This window comes from Petaurus breviceps, unplaced genomic scaffold, assembly GCF_028583685.1.
Source record: "Petaurus breviceps papuanus isolate PSGF00001 unplaced genomic scaffold, PetGlider_PUasm1.0 90760, whole genome shotgun sequence".
Lineage (NCBI taxonomy): Eukaryota > Metazoa > Chordata > Mammalia > Diprotodontia > Petauridae > Petaurus > Petaurus breviceps.
In genome coordinates this window covers 2,969,864-2,988,176 of record NW_027187338.1, presented here as the reverse complement: position 1 = coordinate 2,988,176, position 18,313 = coordinate 2,969,864, and the positions used below count along the sequence as shown (strand labels likewise).

Sequence of the window (18,313 nt, the reverse complement as noted above, 5' to 3'; positions counted from 1 at the left end):
AGTTCATAATGATGGCCCTGCATTATCAAATTATGTACTCTTTTTAAGAAGTCAAGAAAGAAATATATTCTGTAAATATTTCTACCAAAAATGTTTGAAATTTTAAATACTATTGCTGAAAGAGTTTTTCTCAACTGTTTGGAAAAAAAACCCATTTACATGGAAATTATTTTCAAATGATGTTAGATAAACAAGGCATTTAGTAGTACTAGCCAAGCAAAGTACCCAACAATTCAATGTTTAATATCCTTTCAGATGTGATCAGCATACGTTTGATGGCTGGCTGGTCGTCTAGTTACATTACAAACTCGGTATTTTCGTTTCATCTGTCCACAGTGGGTAACCTCAACTTTAAGACCTAATATAGAAGAAATGCCAAAACAAAGGTATTAAATTACATTCAATGATAAAAACTGAGTAACAAATCAGCCATCACCTTTAAAAGGGTACAAAACATACATGTAAATAGATAAATTGGAGAGGAGATAATAGGACTAATTTTTATCTTCTATCCTCTAGGAAACTAGACTCATTTACAAATGATTCTTTCATTCTCCCCAAAAATAAAATTCCAAATGGAAAAAATAAATGCTGTTTATTCAATTAGGGTAAATGCTTGTAAGTAGTCATGTAGATGGTCATAAAACAACTTTAACACAAATACCTACCCCTTATTTCTTTGGTAAACTTGACACGCTGGGAGTCTGTAAGAGGTTTTGTTTGTTCATTGATGTTCTGAACGTCTAAAACCTCACACATGAACTCAATGATAGGCTGGGCACGGTAGAAAGCAGTAGCGGATACTAATAAACAGAATAACAGGACACTTAGTTTTGGGAATGGGTAGAATTAAAACAATGAAGTGGGGGCATAATTCTAGCATACCGTCAATATTCAGCATCATATTCCACATGGCAGGTCTCACAGACTGGTGGAAGCCAAACCAAACCTCCCTGCCCCCTCCCAGAGGGTGGTAGTAACCTTCAGGAGGGGAGAAGAATGAACGGCCCACAGGAGTATACCTGAAGAAACAAGAGTTGGTATGCTTCACAGGTAAGAAGTTCTCTTATTCCACTCTTGACTTTTTCAAGAGTTTACAAAATCAGAGTATGAAGGAGGAACCATGTAGAAACCATCTTGGAAGCCCTAAAATAACCTACTCCAGAGGCCTGAACTTATATGGAATATGCCCAACAGGGACACTCACCTCATAGAAGGCAGATGCCTTGTGATCACATCAAGCGCCTGTACAGAATCTTCAGGGACTTCATTCAAATGCCCAGCCAATGCTTCCAAAAGTAACTGAAGACTTACTACGGACACCCACTGAATTGACACTTTAAAGGTCTGGTCTTTGCCCTCACCTGGAAGAGTCACTTCCATATCGACCTTGGTGGGATAAAAAGAACACACACATTAATTAAGGTAAGTGATACATAAAGCCCAGGTTGTTATTATGAAGTTTATTAGACTGTCTCTTTTCATCAAACATCAATTTCAGAGCTTCCTGTAAACTACACTTCCTTTCCAGAATCTACTCTATCATTTTCCATTATTTTTTAAGTGAAAGGAACAGTAAGAAATGCCAGAGTACCCAGACAAATTTTACATGTAGATATGACGGTCTAAATTTCATTTGCTAGCACGGATTTGATTCCAGTTATTTGAATAAAAATTAAAGGTAATACTAATAGCTAACATTTGTATGTTACTTACTATGTTCCAGGCACTGTGGTAAAGTGCTTCATAAATATTTTCTCATTTGATCCTCTCAATAACCCTTGGAGGTAGGTGTTATTATTATTCCTATTTTGCAGATGAGAAAATTGAGGCAAATAGAATTTAACTGATTTGCCCACAGTCACTCAGCTAGTAAGTGCCTAAGGCCAGGTTTGAACTTAGGTCCTCTATGACTACTGGCCTGGTGCTCTATCTATTCCGTGCCTTGGAGGAGGGATGTTACTAGAGTTAAGTTTACTTAATATAGCTCTAGTACACAAAAAGCACAACTGGATGAAACAGTCCTCCAGGTAAGTGGAAGAACTGCACTTATCAGGAATACTGAGCTACAGTGCATGTCACAAGTATGTTCATTAAGAAGTAAAATAAATACAGGTTAGCAGGCTTTGACAATCCGCAAATGTGAAAGGGAGAGCTTTGCTCTGCTGGAGCTATTGGAGGACTCAAGAAAAACAGTCCCTAACATAGATCAAAATTTTGCAGGCTAAAAGAACCAATTTCTATTACAATCCAAATCTGAAGAACTACACTGCATGTGGTTATATAAAGTCTATAGGTTCAAAGAGCTGATTACAGCAGTTAGAATAAAATGCAAACAAAGCTAAGGTCCCAGATTTGACCTCTACGTAGCCTGTTCAGCTTTGTGCACAATATACTTGCTAGTTACACAGGTTGCTGAAGGCTCTTTACCTAATCCCAGTTATCTGTCTTGAATATAATCTGCTGGTCACCCAGGGCTGGGAAAGGAAACGTGGGTGGATTAATATGAACTAATAAGCATACCTCCCACTCACCAAGAATTGTAATAATACACAGCATTTACATAGCACCTACTATGTGACAGGTGCTATGCTAAGTACTTTTCAAATATTATCTCATTTGATTCTCACAACAACCCTGAGAGGTAGGAGTTATTATCTCCATTTTACAGTTGAGGAAATTGAAGCAAACAGAAGATAAGGGACTTGCCCAAGGTAACACAGCTAGTAAATGTCTGAAACCAAATCTGAACTCTAGATCTTCTTGACTCCAGGTCCAGTGCTCTATCCACTGAGCCACCTAGCTGCCTCCATACAGTCATCACCTCATATTACAGAACTCTGCAAACAGTAAGTGCTTAACAGATGCTTTTTAAATTCATTCATTAGCGATTTAGGGCCATGATGACTTGTTTCCACCTATTAGCAATACTTACCCTATCCCGTCCAATAGGTAGTGGGTGTGCTGTATACATGTTTCTTTTGCCATCATAGCCAGGCTGCCGATCACCAAATATTTGCATTTTGAAGTGTCTCACCATTGTATCTACCACCTCCCTTAAACAACAAAGGAAATTTAGCTTTGAAAAACAACATATCTTCAACTATCCAATTTTAAGTCAAAACTAGGCATGATGGATTTCAGGGCATATTACAGCCAAGTCAGTTAAAAATAATTTTTCTAAAGCAAGTTAACCACGACTCAAGCAAAACAAGTAAAAGTTTACAATATAAATTGAAGATGGAGAAAATCTGGCAAAGGATTTTACAGCCTCCTCCTAAATCCAGAGTTTTAAAAAATCCAAACCACAAACAAGAAACTTAGTGGTAGTACTTTTACTTCCTAGAAATAAACTTTAAAAATTTATTTTGGATTTAACTTCCTATTTACTTAAAACCCACTGGTAATGAATAGCTCCAAGTGTGTAAAACTGGGGTAGGAGGAACCTCAAAGATCTAGAGCAGGAGTACAGTGGGAAGAGCTGTTCAGGAACAGAAGTAACAAATTCAAGATCATTTCTCAAAGCAATAACTTGATTCTCTTGGATATTAAATGATGATACTGTTACTCTATGTATTGTTTGGTTTTATTCTATAAAGCTCACATATAAAGTAGAGAAGGAAGCATAATGGAATATTTTATTTCCAAAATGTACTAATGTAGTATATTACATAACAAAATAGTACATGACTTGTATACATACAGGATAACACACTGTGCCCTGGCATTGGAACAAACACAGCTACTACCATTATGGAGTATGAAACACCAGTGGTGTCCAAGTCTGTGACAGCTTAAAACACAGGAGTCAGTGAAAAGTACAATCCTGTACTGTACACATATGGCATGTGAGCCTTACCAACATACAAGATTCCCCAACTGTTCACCAAATTATTTCACAAATGGCTAAAACAATGTGTCATAGATGATTTAGTTATAATGTCATGAAGCATTAGAGGAGGAAAATAAATTGGAAATAATCAAGTCTTTTTCTACCTTCCTTATTTTATAAAGGTAAAAACTGAGGCCTAGCTGGAGTAAGGCCTCAGGGTTTCCAAATAAATCATAAAAATAAAATAATTCATTTAAGACAGTTCACATGAAAATGTACTTACTATTTAGAGCCAGAAGGGACTTAGATATAATCTAGTCCAACCACCTCATTTTACAGATATGGAAACAGAAACCCTGAGTCCAAAGTCAGAGAAGTGGTGCAGAGCGGACTGTAATTCAAACCCAGGTCCTCGATCCAAATACAACATTCTTTCCACCATGCCACACTGAGGTATGTATCCTTTGTACTTTCCACTCTTAAGAAACGTAGAACTAGGGGCGGCCAGGTGGCTCTGTGAGTAAGAGCAACGGCCCCAGTGTTGGGATGACCTGGGATGGAATCTGGGCTCAGATACTTAGTACCACACCCAGAAATAACTGGCTGTGTAACCTTGAGCAAGGTACTTAACCCCGATTGCTTAAGAAAAAAAAAAAGAAATGTAGAACTTTCTTTCAGAATTTCTGAAATAGCAGCGGTGAAGAATATGGGCAAAGAAATAGTTTTAATGGTTTTAAAAAAGATACCTACCTTCAAGAAAGACAACTGATACGCCTGAGTGGCATTATCCTGTTCCTCCTTTTATACATTTCAGTGTCCTAAGATTTTGGCCTTAGTTCTTATGGAAATCTCTTATTAATCAAACTACCAAAGGAGTACTTTACAGAACTAGACAAATTCATAATGAAATCCATCTAGACGAATACAGGGTCAAGAATCTCAAGGGAAATAATGAAAAAAGGTGGGAAGGAATGAGGCTAAGCATACCAGGTCTCAAACTACATGACAAAGCAGTAATCATCAAAACAACTTGAGATTGAAGAAAGAGAGGTTGAGCAATGGAATGGAATAGGTATGCAACATACAGAGACAAATAAACCTAGCTGCCTAGTGTTTATCTGACCAAAACCTGGAAAACTAGATAGCAGTCTAGCAGATAGTAAGTTTAGACCAACACTTGACATTAAAGACCAAGGAAACCTCCAAACAGATGAGCTTATCTTGATATATATAGATCCAGATATAAAAGGTCACATCATAAGCAGAAGTAAGTAAAAAATTACTTTTCAGATATTGTAGCAGCAAGCACCCCAGCGTCCCCAGGGTGGCTATCAACACAGGTTCTTAGATCTGCTTTGTTAAAGGAAAGCAACTCAAAATGGGTTAACAAGCTTACTTTAATCAGTCAAACATGTATCCTTTACCTAGTTCAGGGGAAAAAGGTCAGCACCCTGAACTTCAGAATATACAGACAGAATTATCAAGTAGACAGGTTTCCAAACTGTGCAACCATTACTCCATACCAAATCAACATCTGGGTTTTTCAAAGCCAGGGGGGGCTCTCAACAATGGCTTCACAGAGTCTCATCTGATCAAATCACAGAACACTTCTCAAAGTGAGCCCCAAACCAAGGCCTCACATCAGGGATTATATAGCCTTCTCCTGGGTCAGAGAATGTAACCACCCTCTTGACCCACTGCCCAATCACACAGCATCAAGGTGTGGGCATTCCAGAAAACCAAGCCTCCTGCCCCAGGCTCCATGTGACCACATTCAGCCTATTAGGAGGCAGAGTATATTTTCAAATCAAGGAAGGTTCTCAGAGTCTCTGAAGCCTATCAAAGGGCCTAAGGGCAGGGAAGATCTTTAAATTTGCATTTCCATTACAGATATATGGATAGAAAAGGTCATGACCAAACAAGGAATAGACAGGTCCACAGAAAATAAAGTTTGATTACATAAAACAAAAAAAGTTTTTGTACAACTCCCCCCACTTCCCCTAAAATGTAGCTAAGATTAGAAGGAAATCATTTAACTGGAAAAAAAAAAACACCTTGACAGCAAATTTCTCTGATAAAGGTGTCATTTCCAAGATATTTAAGGAATTGATTCAAATGTATAGTAACAAATAAGAGCTATTCCACAAATAACTGGTCTATGAACAAGCAATTTTCAAGGGAAGAAATCCAAGCCATCAACATCCCTAAGAAAATAAAATGCTCCAAATCACCAATTAAGAGAAATGCAAAGTAACTAGATAATCTCTTAACTATCAGATTTTTAAAGTTGATAAGAAAATAACATGCTAGAGGGGTCTGCAGGAAAATAGGCAAATTAATATACTGTTGGTGGAGCTGTGAATCGGTTTAGTCATTCTGAACAGCAATTTCGAACTATGTTTTCAAAGTTACTAAACTGGCCATACGTATTGACCAAGAAAAACCACTGTAGATCTATATTCCCAAAGAGATTAAAGAAAAATAATCCATGTTTATAAAAATATTTATAGCAGCTCTTTTTGTAGTGGCAAAGAACTGGAAACTAAAGAGGGGTCTGCCCATCAGTTGAGGAATGACTGAACAAATAATAGTGTATATACTATATACGTAATAGAATACTACTGTGCTGTGAGAAATGTTAAAAGTATACACAGGGTTCAGAGAAACCCAGGAAGACTTGAATAAACTAATACAGACTGAAGTGAACAGAACCAGAAGAACAATTTATACAATATAAACCCCATTAAAAGACAATCAATTTTGGAAAACTTAAGGACTATAATGAATTTAATGATCAAATCACAATTCCAGAGGGCTTATGATGAATAATGCTAAATACGCCAAATAAGATATACATTTTTAGATGTGGCCAATGTGGGAATTTGTTTTCCTTGACCATGCAAATTTATTACAAGAGTTTGTTTCTTTTTAACTCCAGAAACAAAACCCAGGAATCTTCTTCACTTACTGGCTCTTACAAGGTTGGCAGTCCAATGCTTATCTAGAACAATTTCACCAGAATCATGAATAGACTAACTTCTTAAGCCCAGTAGTAAACTTGTAAGGCATAATGAATACTGTTGGACATAGAGCATGGATGACCCGAGTACAAATCCCACCTCTGACACGAGATGTGTGACCATGAGTAGATCACTCTATCTCTCTAAGTCGAGATTTCCTCATCTGTAAACATGGACAGAACCTGTAGTAACTACCAAGTTGTTGTGAGACTCAATTGAGAATTTATATAACATTCTTTGCAAACTTTATCTTTTTACATGTTTTACTGATGCCCTTTTCCATCATTCTGGCTTCTGAAATTATTTCCCCTCCTTCAGTAGAAACTTCCCTTTTTACAACTAAGTACAGTTAAGAAAAACCAATCCACTTCTAGCCATGTCTGAAAATGTATATTCGCAAAATTTAAGACACTATATAAATGACCGCTTTTGTTTTTAGGATGATGATATTAATAAGGAAGGCTGTTGTCCTACATATGCTAGATTTCAAGATTTAATTCCATCACTGCCAAAAGGCCAATTCACTAATTTACAAGAAATATAACTGCCAAAAAGATAACTTCCATTTATATAATACTTTAAAGTTTACAAAATGCTTTTTTCACGACTCTGTAATATGGAGATAATAGGTGTGAGACCAGATTTACAGGAAACTGATGATTAAGGAGTTTTGTGACTCGTCCATAGCTAATAAATATTAGAGCTAGAAATCTGAGCCCAAGTGATCTCCAATTCCAATTCTACATAACGTAATATATACTCTATACTAAACTGCCTCTACTGTTGACTTAACTGTATAATTTTTTTATTCTATATTTAGTAACTACAGGTAAATATTGCTAAAAATTTTATCTATAAAATGAGGCCTACAGGGTTCTTTTTTTTTGTATCATAAAATATATTTAAAGTCAAAAATATACACTAGAAGCTTTCCCAATAAATATAGGTGTAAAAGAAAAATGCCCATTTTCCACTCTATTATTTCTTAATAGTTCTGGAAATTTTAGGAATAATAAGACAAAAGAAAGAAATTAAAGTTGTAGAAAGAGACAAAAAGGAGATAAAACTAGCCCTCTCTTGGGCAGCTAGGTGGTGCAGTGAGTAAAGCTGTAGCCCTGGAGGACCAGAGTTTGGTTTGGCCTCAGACACTTAACACCCACACAAAAAAAGTAGCTGTGTAACCTTGGGCAAGTTACTTAACCCCAAATGCCCTCCAAAAGGCAAAACAAACAAACAAACAAAAAAACAAAACAAAAACTAGCCCTCTCTGTGGATGATGGGTTTATTTGTAAAATCCTAGTGAATCAACAAAGACACTAATTGAGACAATAGCTTCAGTAAAGTCTGCAAAATAAACCCTCAAAAATAAACAATGTTTCTATATAACAAAAAAAATTCAAGTGGGGAAAATAGAGAAATCTCATTCCAGATAGTTACAAAATGCTAAAGATATTTGAGGATCAACTTAACAAAGCATAAAAAATACTATCTAGGTTCAATTATAAAATGTACCTTAAAAAATAAAGAATCACATATGTAGCAGAAGGAATATTCACTGTTCATGACTGGTCTGGGCCAAAATAATAAAAATGACCATAATACCAAAGTTAATTTCGAGTTTTAATATTTTACCAAACCACCAAAGGGATATTTTACAGAACTTGATCAAATAATAACAAAATTCATTTGGAGGAACAAAAGATTTAACATATCAAGGAAATAATGAAAAAATGCAGGGACAAAGGGGGAATGGCACTTTGAGAAATCAAACTGTATGATAAAACAACAGTCATCAAAATAATTTGGGATTGGTTAAAAAGAGAGAAGTAAAGCAATGCAACAGACATTAGACTAAGGAGAAGCAGAAATATGGAACACAAAAATCTGGTATTGAATAAACTTGAAAACATAATTTTCTGAGGAAAGAACTCTATTTGATAAGAACCTCTGGGAAAAATGGAAAGCAGCCTACAGAAATTAGGATTATAACAATATTTTATACCATATTCCGCAATAAATTCATTCAAAATGGCTATGAGAACTGAATATCAAACTTCATACCATAAAAAAAATAGAAGAGAAGCCTACCATATGCCTCTTTTAGTTATAAGTAGGAGATGTATTCTGAGCCAAAAAAGGTATAGAAGCAATTACAAATGACAAAAAATATTTTTGATTACATAAAATTGAGAAGTCTCTGCATTAGCAAAATTAATGCATCTAGAATAAGCAGTTGAATGGGGAAAAATCTTTTTATCAAACTTCTTTGATAAAAGTTTGGTATCCAAGATATACAGAAATCTAACAAATATAAGACCAAAGCTATTCTCCAACAAATAAGTAGTCAAAGATAAGAAGTTTTCAAAAGAATTGAAAACTACTAAATGCAAATCAAAACAACCCTGAGCTTTCACTTCATACCCAACAAAATGGCAAAGATAATAAAAGGTGGGAATAGCTGAAGTTATAGGGTTTGTGGAGATATTGGCACACTAGTGCATTGCTGGTAGAACAGTGAATTAGTACCACCATTTTGGCAAGCAACTGGAATTACGCAAATAAAATAACTAAAATGTTCATACTCTTTGACCCAAAGATTCATAGGCATATGACCAAAGGAAGTCATTGATAAAGAAAGGATCCACATACACTAAAATATTTATATCAGCATTACAAAGAACTGGAAACAAGTAGATTCTCATCAACTGGGGAATAGTTAAAAAAAATTTGTTGTACATGAATATAATGAAATGTTATTGTGCTATAAGAAATGATAAATACGATGACAATGGAGAAACAGGTAAAAGATTTACACCTTACACTAACAGATGCAAATAAAGTAATCAGAAACAAGAAAAACATGTACAATGACAAAAACAATGTTAAATGGAAAGACAACTAAAAATTTAAAAATGAACGTGCTAATATTGCAAAGAACAAGTCTGGTCCCAAAGAAAAGATAAAAGAAGATACCTTCCCCTACTCCTTTTCAGAGGTGGGAAGTCATGGATGTGAAAGACTGCATACATTTTCCGAAGTTTTCTGATATACTGATTAGTTTTACTGATTGGTTTTTTTTCAATTCTTTCTCTTTTTCTTTAAAAAGTATTCTTTGCTTTTGAGGGAGGAAGGAGATGAGGGATAAAGGGGAAATTTTAGGTGATGTAAAAACAGAAGATACCAATAAAAATTTATTTTAGAAAACAAATTTAATAATTGCTAGTAAAAGCAAACATTCAAACACACAAGAATGAAAAAGGGAATTGTACACAAAGAAAGCATTTTTAAGACAATCTATTAAGGTCTGAGGACTACTTGGTAGTACTTACTATGAAAATCACCATCTTCTGCTATTTTATCTAGAAAACAATCTAAAAAACTGCTAACACAGGTCAGACACTGTTCACCCATTGTGGCAAATAGGCAAAGGTTCACTCAATAATCCAGGGTGACCCTTTACTTTCTTCTGCTTCCATTAGTCTTACACCTATTCCCACCACTTTTACCATTATGAAATCTTAATTTCCATATTACATTGCTTTCTACCACAATAATCCCTTCAAATGCTCTCCATATATGCTGAGAATTTCTACTGCCTCCTGTTAGACAAAGGGCCCTTCCCTTTCTTTGACTTCTGCCCCTTCACTCAATTAGCCTATTACTTAGTGGTAGGCACTATAAGAACAGCATGAAATGGTCCTTGCCCTCAAACAGCTTAACATCTTGTTGGAGAGATCAAATTTATCCATGAAATAATGAACATAAGGCTATAAATAATTCAAGACTGTAAAAAACAAAGCATTGAATGTCACAGCTGATGCCAGAATGACCCACCTTTATCTTCTTCCTTTTACACAATTAAACTTGTCCCAGAATTCATTTTCTACAGTCCTTACCTGTTAACTCTCCGAGGCCGTTTTTCTGGCTTGATATCCACATCATAGTGATAGACATCTATTTTAGGAATCTGAACCTGAAAATGATTAGCTAGAAGACGGATTGGCTTCCCAACAGTTCCAAGGCCAGGACGACGGGGTGGCTGGAAAAGGCTGGCTGGAGGTCCTGAAGAAATTGAGAAACAATGACTGTGCACCCTAGTCATAAAACTAAACCATCTCATAGTGAACATAAACTGTCAGTTTTTAGAAATCTAAAGATGTTCAGGTGGAGACTAAAAAATGCCATGGGTACATTTTGAAAATGGGAAGCTACATCAAGATTAAATAAACCAACACACTAATTTATAAAGTTTGGTCACATGGACATCACTCTGGTTCTATAGACAGGTCAAAGTCACTTCCAAATTCTTGAAGTAGGTAACATTCCAAGGTCAGAGATCATTTAATTCTATACTATTATTTTCTGCCCCACTGTAGTCTGCATAGGCTGAACTGAAGCAAGAGATTAATAGACATTTTTATTAATTTTCATGAAATTCTGACTGTAAATTAGGACTTAACAACAGGCTCTCACATCTAGAAATAAAATATCCAGTCAAACCGTAACTTTCCATTGTAATAGTTCAGTTTTATTTAATACCTGTGTAGTAAATAGTAACTATTTTTAGTTTTACTTTTATCTGTATTTGATGCTATAATTAAAAGAAAATAAGCTAAAAATCAACCTATTAAATCACAAAATTCCTGTGTTATCAAGAGGCCAACAAACAAAGCTAAAAAAATATTTCAGGTGTTCATGACTGTAATATTCTTTCACCTAGAATTATTTGAGAATATATTCTGGCAAAGCAGAATAAACTGTCCAAAAGGAAGTAGCCCCTGCTCTCAAATTTAAGGAATAGAGCACTTGCTTTTGACCCTATCTGCTAAAGAGATATTAAAACATAACCAAAGTTTTAAAAATCTTTATTATCATATATAGCAAACGTGCAAAAAAAGAAACCCAAGCTTTTTCAATGACTTGAGAGTTCACTGAAGGCTAGCTTTCATAATTTGTACCAGCTATTGTCTCTAGTGCCTTTTGGGAATTTTTAAGATCCACTTATTTCAAAAGCAAATAGTTAAATAACTGATTAACAGCACTGCTCTTACTCAAGAATGTTGATACCTACTTATTCAAGAATGTTGATAACCTGGGGAAAGGGAATCATTTCCCAAAAAGTGATAGGTGAATAATAAATGTTAAAAATGGTTAATTTGGTATAGTACTGAACATATGCAGTCAAATCAGGGAGATTTCCTGCCCATCTCTGGGTCTACTTTACTTTTCTACATTCCGTACTAGGATGATGCTAAAAGATGTAGGGAGAAAAGGTGGATTGAGAAAAAATTAAGACTGTAAATACTTGCTTTTCCTCCTTGGCAGAGGTCATAAATGAAAAGGTTGGGGATTATTTTTTTCACAACTCAAAGGAACCTAAAGTATTTATCTGTTTGAAAGTCTTCATTTTACAAATAAGGAATCAAGCTTTGGGGTAGCTAGGTGGTGCACTGAGGAGAGTGCCAGGCCTAGAGTCAAGAAGACTTATTTTACTGAGTTCAAATCCAACCTTAGACACTTATTAGCTGTGAAACCCTGGGCAAGTCATTTAACCCTGCTTGTTAACCAATTTCTGCAAGGTATTTGTAACATTGTGACAAAGAGAATTAATCAATTTCCTCATCTGTAAAATGAACTAGAGAAGGAAATGGCAAACCATTCCAGTAGCTATGCCAAGAAAACCCCATATGGGGTCATGAAGAGCTGGAAGACTCAAAGACAAATCAGGCTTTAAAGGATAAATGACATGCCCAAAGTCACATAGTTTAGTTTGTGGCCAAAGAAGGTCTAGGACCCAGCCCAATAATTCTTTCCAGTCATACACTAAATTTTTGTACTAAAAACATGATTTTCATGGAGTGAAGGAAATAAAGGAAACTATGACTAAAAGCAGGCTAACCACTAAGTTCATTCTCTTATGAGGTTCTCTTTAACCCAGGCATTTCATCTTTTCTGCGTTGACCTGATCCTAGAGATCTGTTCACACTTTAAAAAATGTTTTAAATGAGACTTGATTTCTGATATATTAGTATTGGGAATCAGAAAATATAGGTTAAAGTTACAGCTCCATCAAACAGAATGACCCCGTGAAAGTCACTTACCCTCCAATCATAACCGTTAAATGAGGGAGTTGGACAAGATTAACATTAAGGTCCCTTCCACCTTAATTACTCCAACAGAGAAGCTTTTCTAGCAATATGCCACATCTATAAATAATAGTCTTTACTTAAGCAGCAAACAAGGGTAAAATTTAATCACTTTACTTCAAAATTCTAAATAAATTAGCCTTACAAAGTTTCTAAAGTCTTCAGATGTATTTTTTTTTTGCTCATGTTCCACAAAACTCACGATTACAAATCTCTCTGCTAGTTCATACATTACGGTAACTTTTCAGAGCCAATATTATCTACACTCATCCTCCTCCCTCCATAAAAATAAAGTCCTGTGCCACTTAACATAAGCAAAAAGGGGAGCACCTGCTGGTTACATGTGCTTAGAGCCCAGTCTAGCAAACACTATCTGGTGTCTGCTGCAAGAATGTATAACATCCTGACAATTCTAGAAGGTGTGATCGCCTAGCTTTCGGCCATGTAGTAAGCACCCTGACTGAAGGACGGAAACCTGTTTGCTAGACAAGAGTGACCCGGCTTTGGGCACAAGCACACCCCTACGTGAACCCACACACACACGCGCACACACATACACACACACACACGGAAGTGCCTGCTCTAGGGGACAGGGGGACACACGCGCGCGCGCACACATGTACACACACATTAATGGCCTGCCCTGGGGGGCGGGGACACAAGGACACACACACACACACACACACACACACACAGACTCTCGGGGCTGGCTACCTCGTGCACCTGGAGAACCTAGCCACCACGTGGAGAAGTCGGGGCTACTCGGCCCCTCCGTCCTTAGGGGTCAAGAGAGCCATCCTCGGAGGCGGCACTTTCTCCGAGTCCCTTCTCCACTCAAAGAGAAACAGGGCACTTTCAGGCAGGGCCGACCAGCATCCCACGGGTGGGGTTGGATGGGGAGGGGCGGGCTGGGGGGAGCTGGGAGCGGGCGGACGCGCGCGCAGGTCCCCTCCCCCGCCCCCCGCCCCGGCCGCGGAGCCTGCGTGTCCCCGCCGCGCCCCTCGCGCTCGCTTCCTCACCGGGTCCCAGAGCCTCCATGACGGCGGCAGTGGCGGCGGCGGCCGCCTCGCCACGCTCCCCAGCGGCGCCTCCCGCCGAGGGCCCCGCCGCCGCCGCCGCCGCCGCCGCCGCCGCCGCGTACCTCTTGATCTCCGGAATATTGGCGATGGGGGAGGGGATAGGGCTGGGGCAGAAAACTGGAGGCGCGGGGAGGGGATGGGGAGGAGGAAGAAGAGGGGGCGGCGGCGGCGGCGGCGCCCTGGGGAGGGGGCTCCCGTGGCTCTTCCGGTCTTGGCGACAACAAAAACAATCCCGCCGCCACCGCCACCAGGAGCTAGCGCGCGCACCGGCCCGAGGGCGGGGCGCGCAATCGAGTACGCGCCCGGGCTCTGCCGGGAGAGCGCCTAAAGGTGGGGGCACGGGGAGGGAGGCGCGCAGGCGCGAGGACTTCCCGGACCTCTGGGAGGGCATGTCCTTGCCGTCGCCTCGGGCACACAGTGGAGAAAGAACGGAAGGGGCGGGAGCTGGAAAAGGGACTGAAGAGTAGGCGACAGGTATACTATAGGTACTGCGCTGGCCGCCCAGTCCTTCCCCAAGCTCTGACCAGGGGCTGGCGCCCCCGGGGCCGGGGAGAAGACGTGCGAAATGTACGGATCCCAAGATTAAAGCTGGTAGGAGCAAATCTAATCACGGCCCCGGTCCCTCCAAAAAATCTAGAAGCTCTATTTGGACGCTCCCACCTCCCAATTAAAAAACAAAACCAAAAAACCCAACTCATTTAAAGCCCTACTCTGTCGTATTCCTGCCTAACTTTTCAGACCCACTCTATTAGGTCTTTGCCGAACCAGACATTCTCCAAACACCGGGGCCCCACCGTGGCCTTGCACACTGGCTACACCTCCAGACTGGAACCTGCTCTTTGGAAACCGCCCCCCCCCCCAATCTTAAGGCATCAGCGGGGGGTTCCTCCTCTTCCCAGAAGCCTTTCCTGATCGCTGCCTTATTTTCTGTTTGTGTTGGTATGGTACAGTTTGTGTACTGTATGCCTGTGGATGGTAAAGTGTTACGTTACTTGAAAGCAGGGGCTGGTTTTGTTTTTGGCTGTACATCCCTCTATCTCCTGTGCCTGGCTGGTAGTAGGCACTTAATGAATGCTGAATTTAATAGAATCTAGCTCAACTCAATTTACAGATGAGTAAACAGGTTCAGACTGGGGATGCCACTTGACTACAGTCACAGCTGGCAATAACAAAAGGCATATAGGCTTGGTATGCACTCTGCAAAGTACTCAGGAAACAGACACCTGAAGCCTCCACTGCCCTGAAGATTTTCACATTCTAAGAATCAGCCCAGCCTCCTCCTCCAAAGCAACGGTTTTTGAATTGTGAGTGGAAGCCCCATATGGGGTCAGAAAATTTTGACAATAAAAAGTTTTATCAATGCGTAAGCACCAAAAATTAATTAAAAAGCAAGCAATGTATTTGAGGTGTTTCTGGCCACACTTCTGGTGTTCCATTTCACAACTTCCCTGCAGCCTTGGTTCTGAACACAAAGCATTAAAACTCTGCACTGCACATGCCCTCAGGCTATAAAAGGGCCAGTGAAAGATACAGAAACTGGAAAAAAGGGTGAGAACAGAAAAAGTTTAAGAAGCCCTGCTCTGAGGAACTCCGCAACAACTCTAGGAAAACATATTTCTGTGCCAGGGAGCCTGGCAAACTAATTAAGAGGTCAGGGCTCTAATTCTATAGGTAATCCCTCAGAGGAACCGGCCAGCTCATGATTGGGATCCTATTCCATTTACCAGGCCAGCCCTGTGGACCTTATTACTTTAATGAGAAGAATACAATGGGTATTAGCAATATCTGATAACTCAAATATAAGTACTTCCTCAGTTACAAAGGAGTTCAAAGGCAATTAAATAAGGAACAATTATATATTCAGGACACCTGGAAAACTTGTTATCTTCTAATGAAACCACACAAGAGCTCAAAGGATGAGTCAACTCAGGCTTCCCTCTGACTGATTTTTCTCCTAGTTCTGCAACTCCAAAAAAATTAGGTACCTTGTCACGGAGCTGTGATTGGTCTAACCATTCTGGAAAGCGATTCATATTATGCAAATATTATGATTTAAATGTCCAACTGTACCCTTTGGTCCAAACATTCTACTGCTAGCTGTATTTCCAAGGATGACACCGACAAAAAGGTCTCCAATATGTACCAAAACATTTATGGCAACCCTTTTTGTGGTAATGAAGAACTGGAAACAAAGTAGATGCCCACTGATTAGAGAATGGCTAAACAAACTAGTACATGAAAGCAATGGAATAAACAACTATATGAAGTGATGAACATGAAAGGATTCTGGGAAGACGAAGGATTAAGACAGGAAATACCAAGCTCTCCAAAATTCTCCTACAAATAAGACAAAACCACTTCAAACTTTGAGCCTCAGAAATAATTAAATGTTGAGGTAAAGCAGCGGTCCTCCTGTAATGTAATGCCAAGGAAAGGCAACTTCCCAAGGTTCAGAATACCAGCATAGGTGCTCTCCATTTTATTCAGTGACCAACCAAGAACAGAGAAGATCAAAACATGACATTATTCCAAATACAGCATTTACTAAATGTGATTAAATAATCTCCAAGGACGACCCCACCCCTCCAGGACCTTCCAATCATTCAATCGATTACAAAGTCTCTGTTCTAAATACTTCTCCACCCCTAGGCTATACCTTAATTAAGTCCACCACAAAGCCCCTCTTCTCAAATGGAGATTAGTTTCCAAACATAAGTAAAGTACCTTCATTTGTCAATCACAGAGCACAATAAGGTCAAAAGTTCCCCACCCCTGGATCACAATTGAATCTACCCCAGAGTTACATCAAGTTTAAACATAGCACTTAATACCCAAATGGAGGTCTTTTCTTCATCTTGACCCGAGGCAAGTTCTCAGCAATCTTAGTTCCTGGGGAGACAAGGCTTAGCAAAGCCACAAGATACATTGCCAGTCCCTTCATGAATTTATCCTCTGTCTGTAGAACAGTCCTAGAACCCCTGAACACATTAGCAAAGCCCTCTCCCAGGATTTCTGTAAACATACAACAAGAAAATCCTTCTTCAGGGCTTCTGAACCAACAGAAAGGCTCCCAGACCCCTGCAACAACAGCACTGTCCTTCACCAGTGGACAGTATTCACTCTCTGTCTGCAGGACAGTCTCAGGGCTTCTTAGTGAACAGCCAAGTTCCAGGACTTCTTCAACAAAAGGACTGTCTTTCACCAGTGGACAAATCTGGCAAAATAACATCAAAACAGAAAGACAAAGTACCAGCAAAACAGCCATGTCTCCTCAGTCCTTGGCAGCTCAGGGGGCAGGTCTCAAAAGTCCAGGGCAATTCAAAGTGGCCACCAGCAATTCTCTTAGCCTCTCTCTCTCCACGAGGTGCTGCTTCCAAAAAGATCTTCCGCCTCTCTCTTATCTCTCCAAATCTACGTCACCAGCTCCTCCCAGTTCAGGACTTTCTTTTCACATCAAAAAGTCCATCCCACATGTGGGATTAACAAGCTCTGGGTTTTAACACAATCAGTTTGAAAACCAAGCCAATACAGGGGAATCTTTAATTGCCATTACTATCACACCTCCTACGACAACTTGGGAGGATTTCAGGAGACTGGACCTCCTGGGGCTGAGGTTTGGCCCCATTGAAGTACAAACACCTTCAGGCAGACTCCACTGAATCAACCAACAATAAGACCAGAGGCAGGAACTTTCACCTGAGGGACAATGTTGGGGTCAGACAACTGAGCAGGAGAGGGCTAAAAGACCCTCCACTGTAGTAGGATGCCAGGCCTAGGTGTACTGACCAGATATGGTCCCATATCTGGTCATTACACCTGGGGCCAAACCTGTCAAAGTGGTTCCAGACCTCAGTCATCTTAGGGAAATTGTCCTGCTGGTAAGAAGGGACACTGCCACAGCCCTGTCTCATCATTGTGGATTGCCTGGTCATAGCTCTTACCTTGCGGTCGGTAGTCTGTGGGCAATCCCAGTTACACTTCAGTTGATCAGCTTTCTGATGTAGGTTTCTGGTGTTTCCTTGGTCAGCATGTTGAAGACCTCCTCAGTGTCGGGAGAATGGTAAGCTGTGTGAAGATCCTTATACCTGCAGCTCAGCTTGGCACAGATGTCAAACGTGTTTATCACCATAGCCCTGCCTCTCAAGCTCATCAGCAAAGGCATCAAGGTCTAGGTTGTTCAGTCATTCTGGGTTCTCCAGGATCTCTTCTAATGCCCCTGCAAGGTTGGTATCCTAA

The 18,313-nt window shown here is 39.5% G+C and overlaps 1 protein-coding gene across 4 annotated transcripts in view; it reads right to left on the bottom strand.

The window, feature by feature from the left end:
- Nucleotides 1-14,349, bottom strand: part of AGO4 (argonaute RISC component 4) — a 48,167-nt gene extending 33,818 nt beyond the window's left edge. Inside the window, exons 1-7 of one of the 4 annotated variants that reach the window (XM_069067924.1) lie at nucleotides 14,140-14,349; nucleotides 10,749-10,914; nucleotides 2,936-3,056; nucleotides 1,208-1,389; nucleotides 886-1,022; nucleotides 669-803; nucleotides 271-358 (exon numbers count right to left, since the gene is read on the bottom strand). In XM_069067924.1, the coding sequence (XP_068924025.1) occupies nucleotides 271-358; nucleotides 669-803; nucleotides 886-1,022; nucleotides 1,208-1,389; nucleotides 2,936-3,040 (647 nt within the window). In that variant the 5' untranslated portion in view covers nucleotides 3,041-3,056; nucleotides 10,749-10,914; nucleotides 14,140-14,349. Of the gene's footprint in view, nucleotides 1-270; nucleotides 359-668; nucleotides 804-885; nucleotides 1,023-1,207; nucleotides 1,390-2,935; nucleotides 3,057-10,748; nucleotides 13,905-14,017; nucleotides 14,117-14,139 lie in introns of those variants that run through there. The other 3 variants (XM_069067922.1, XM_069067923.1, XM_069067921.1) reach the window with 3 other exon arrangements.
- Between the last annotated feature and the right edge of the window lie 3,964 nt (nucleotides 14,350-18,313).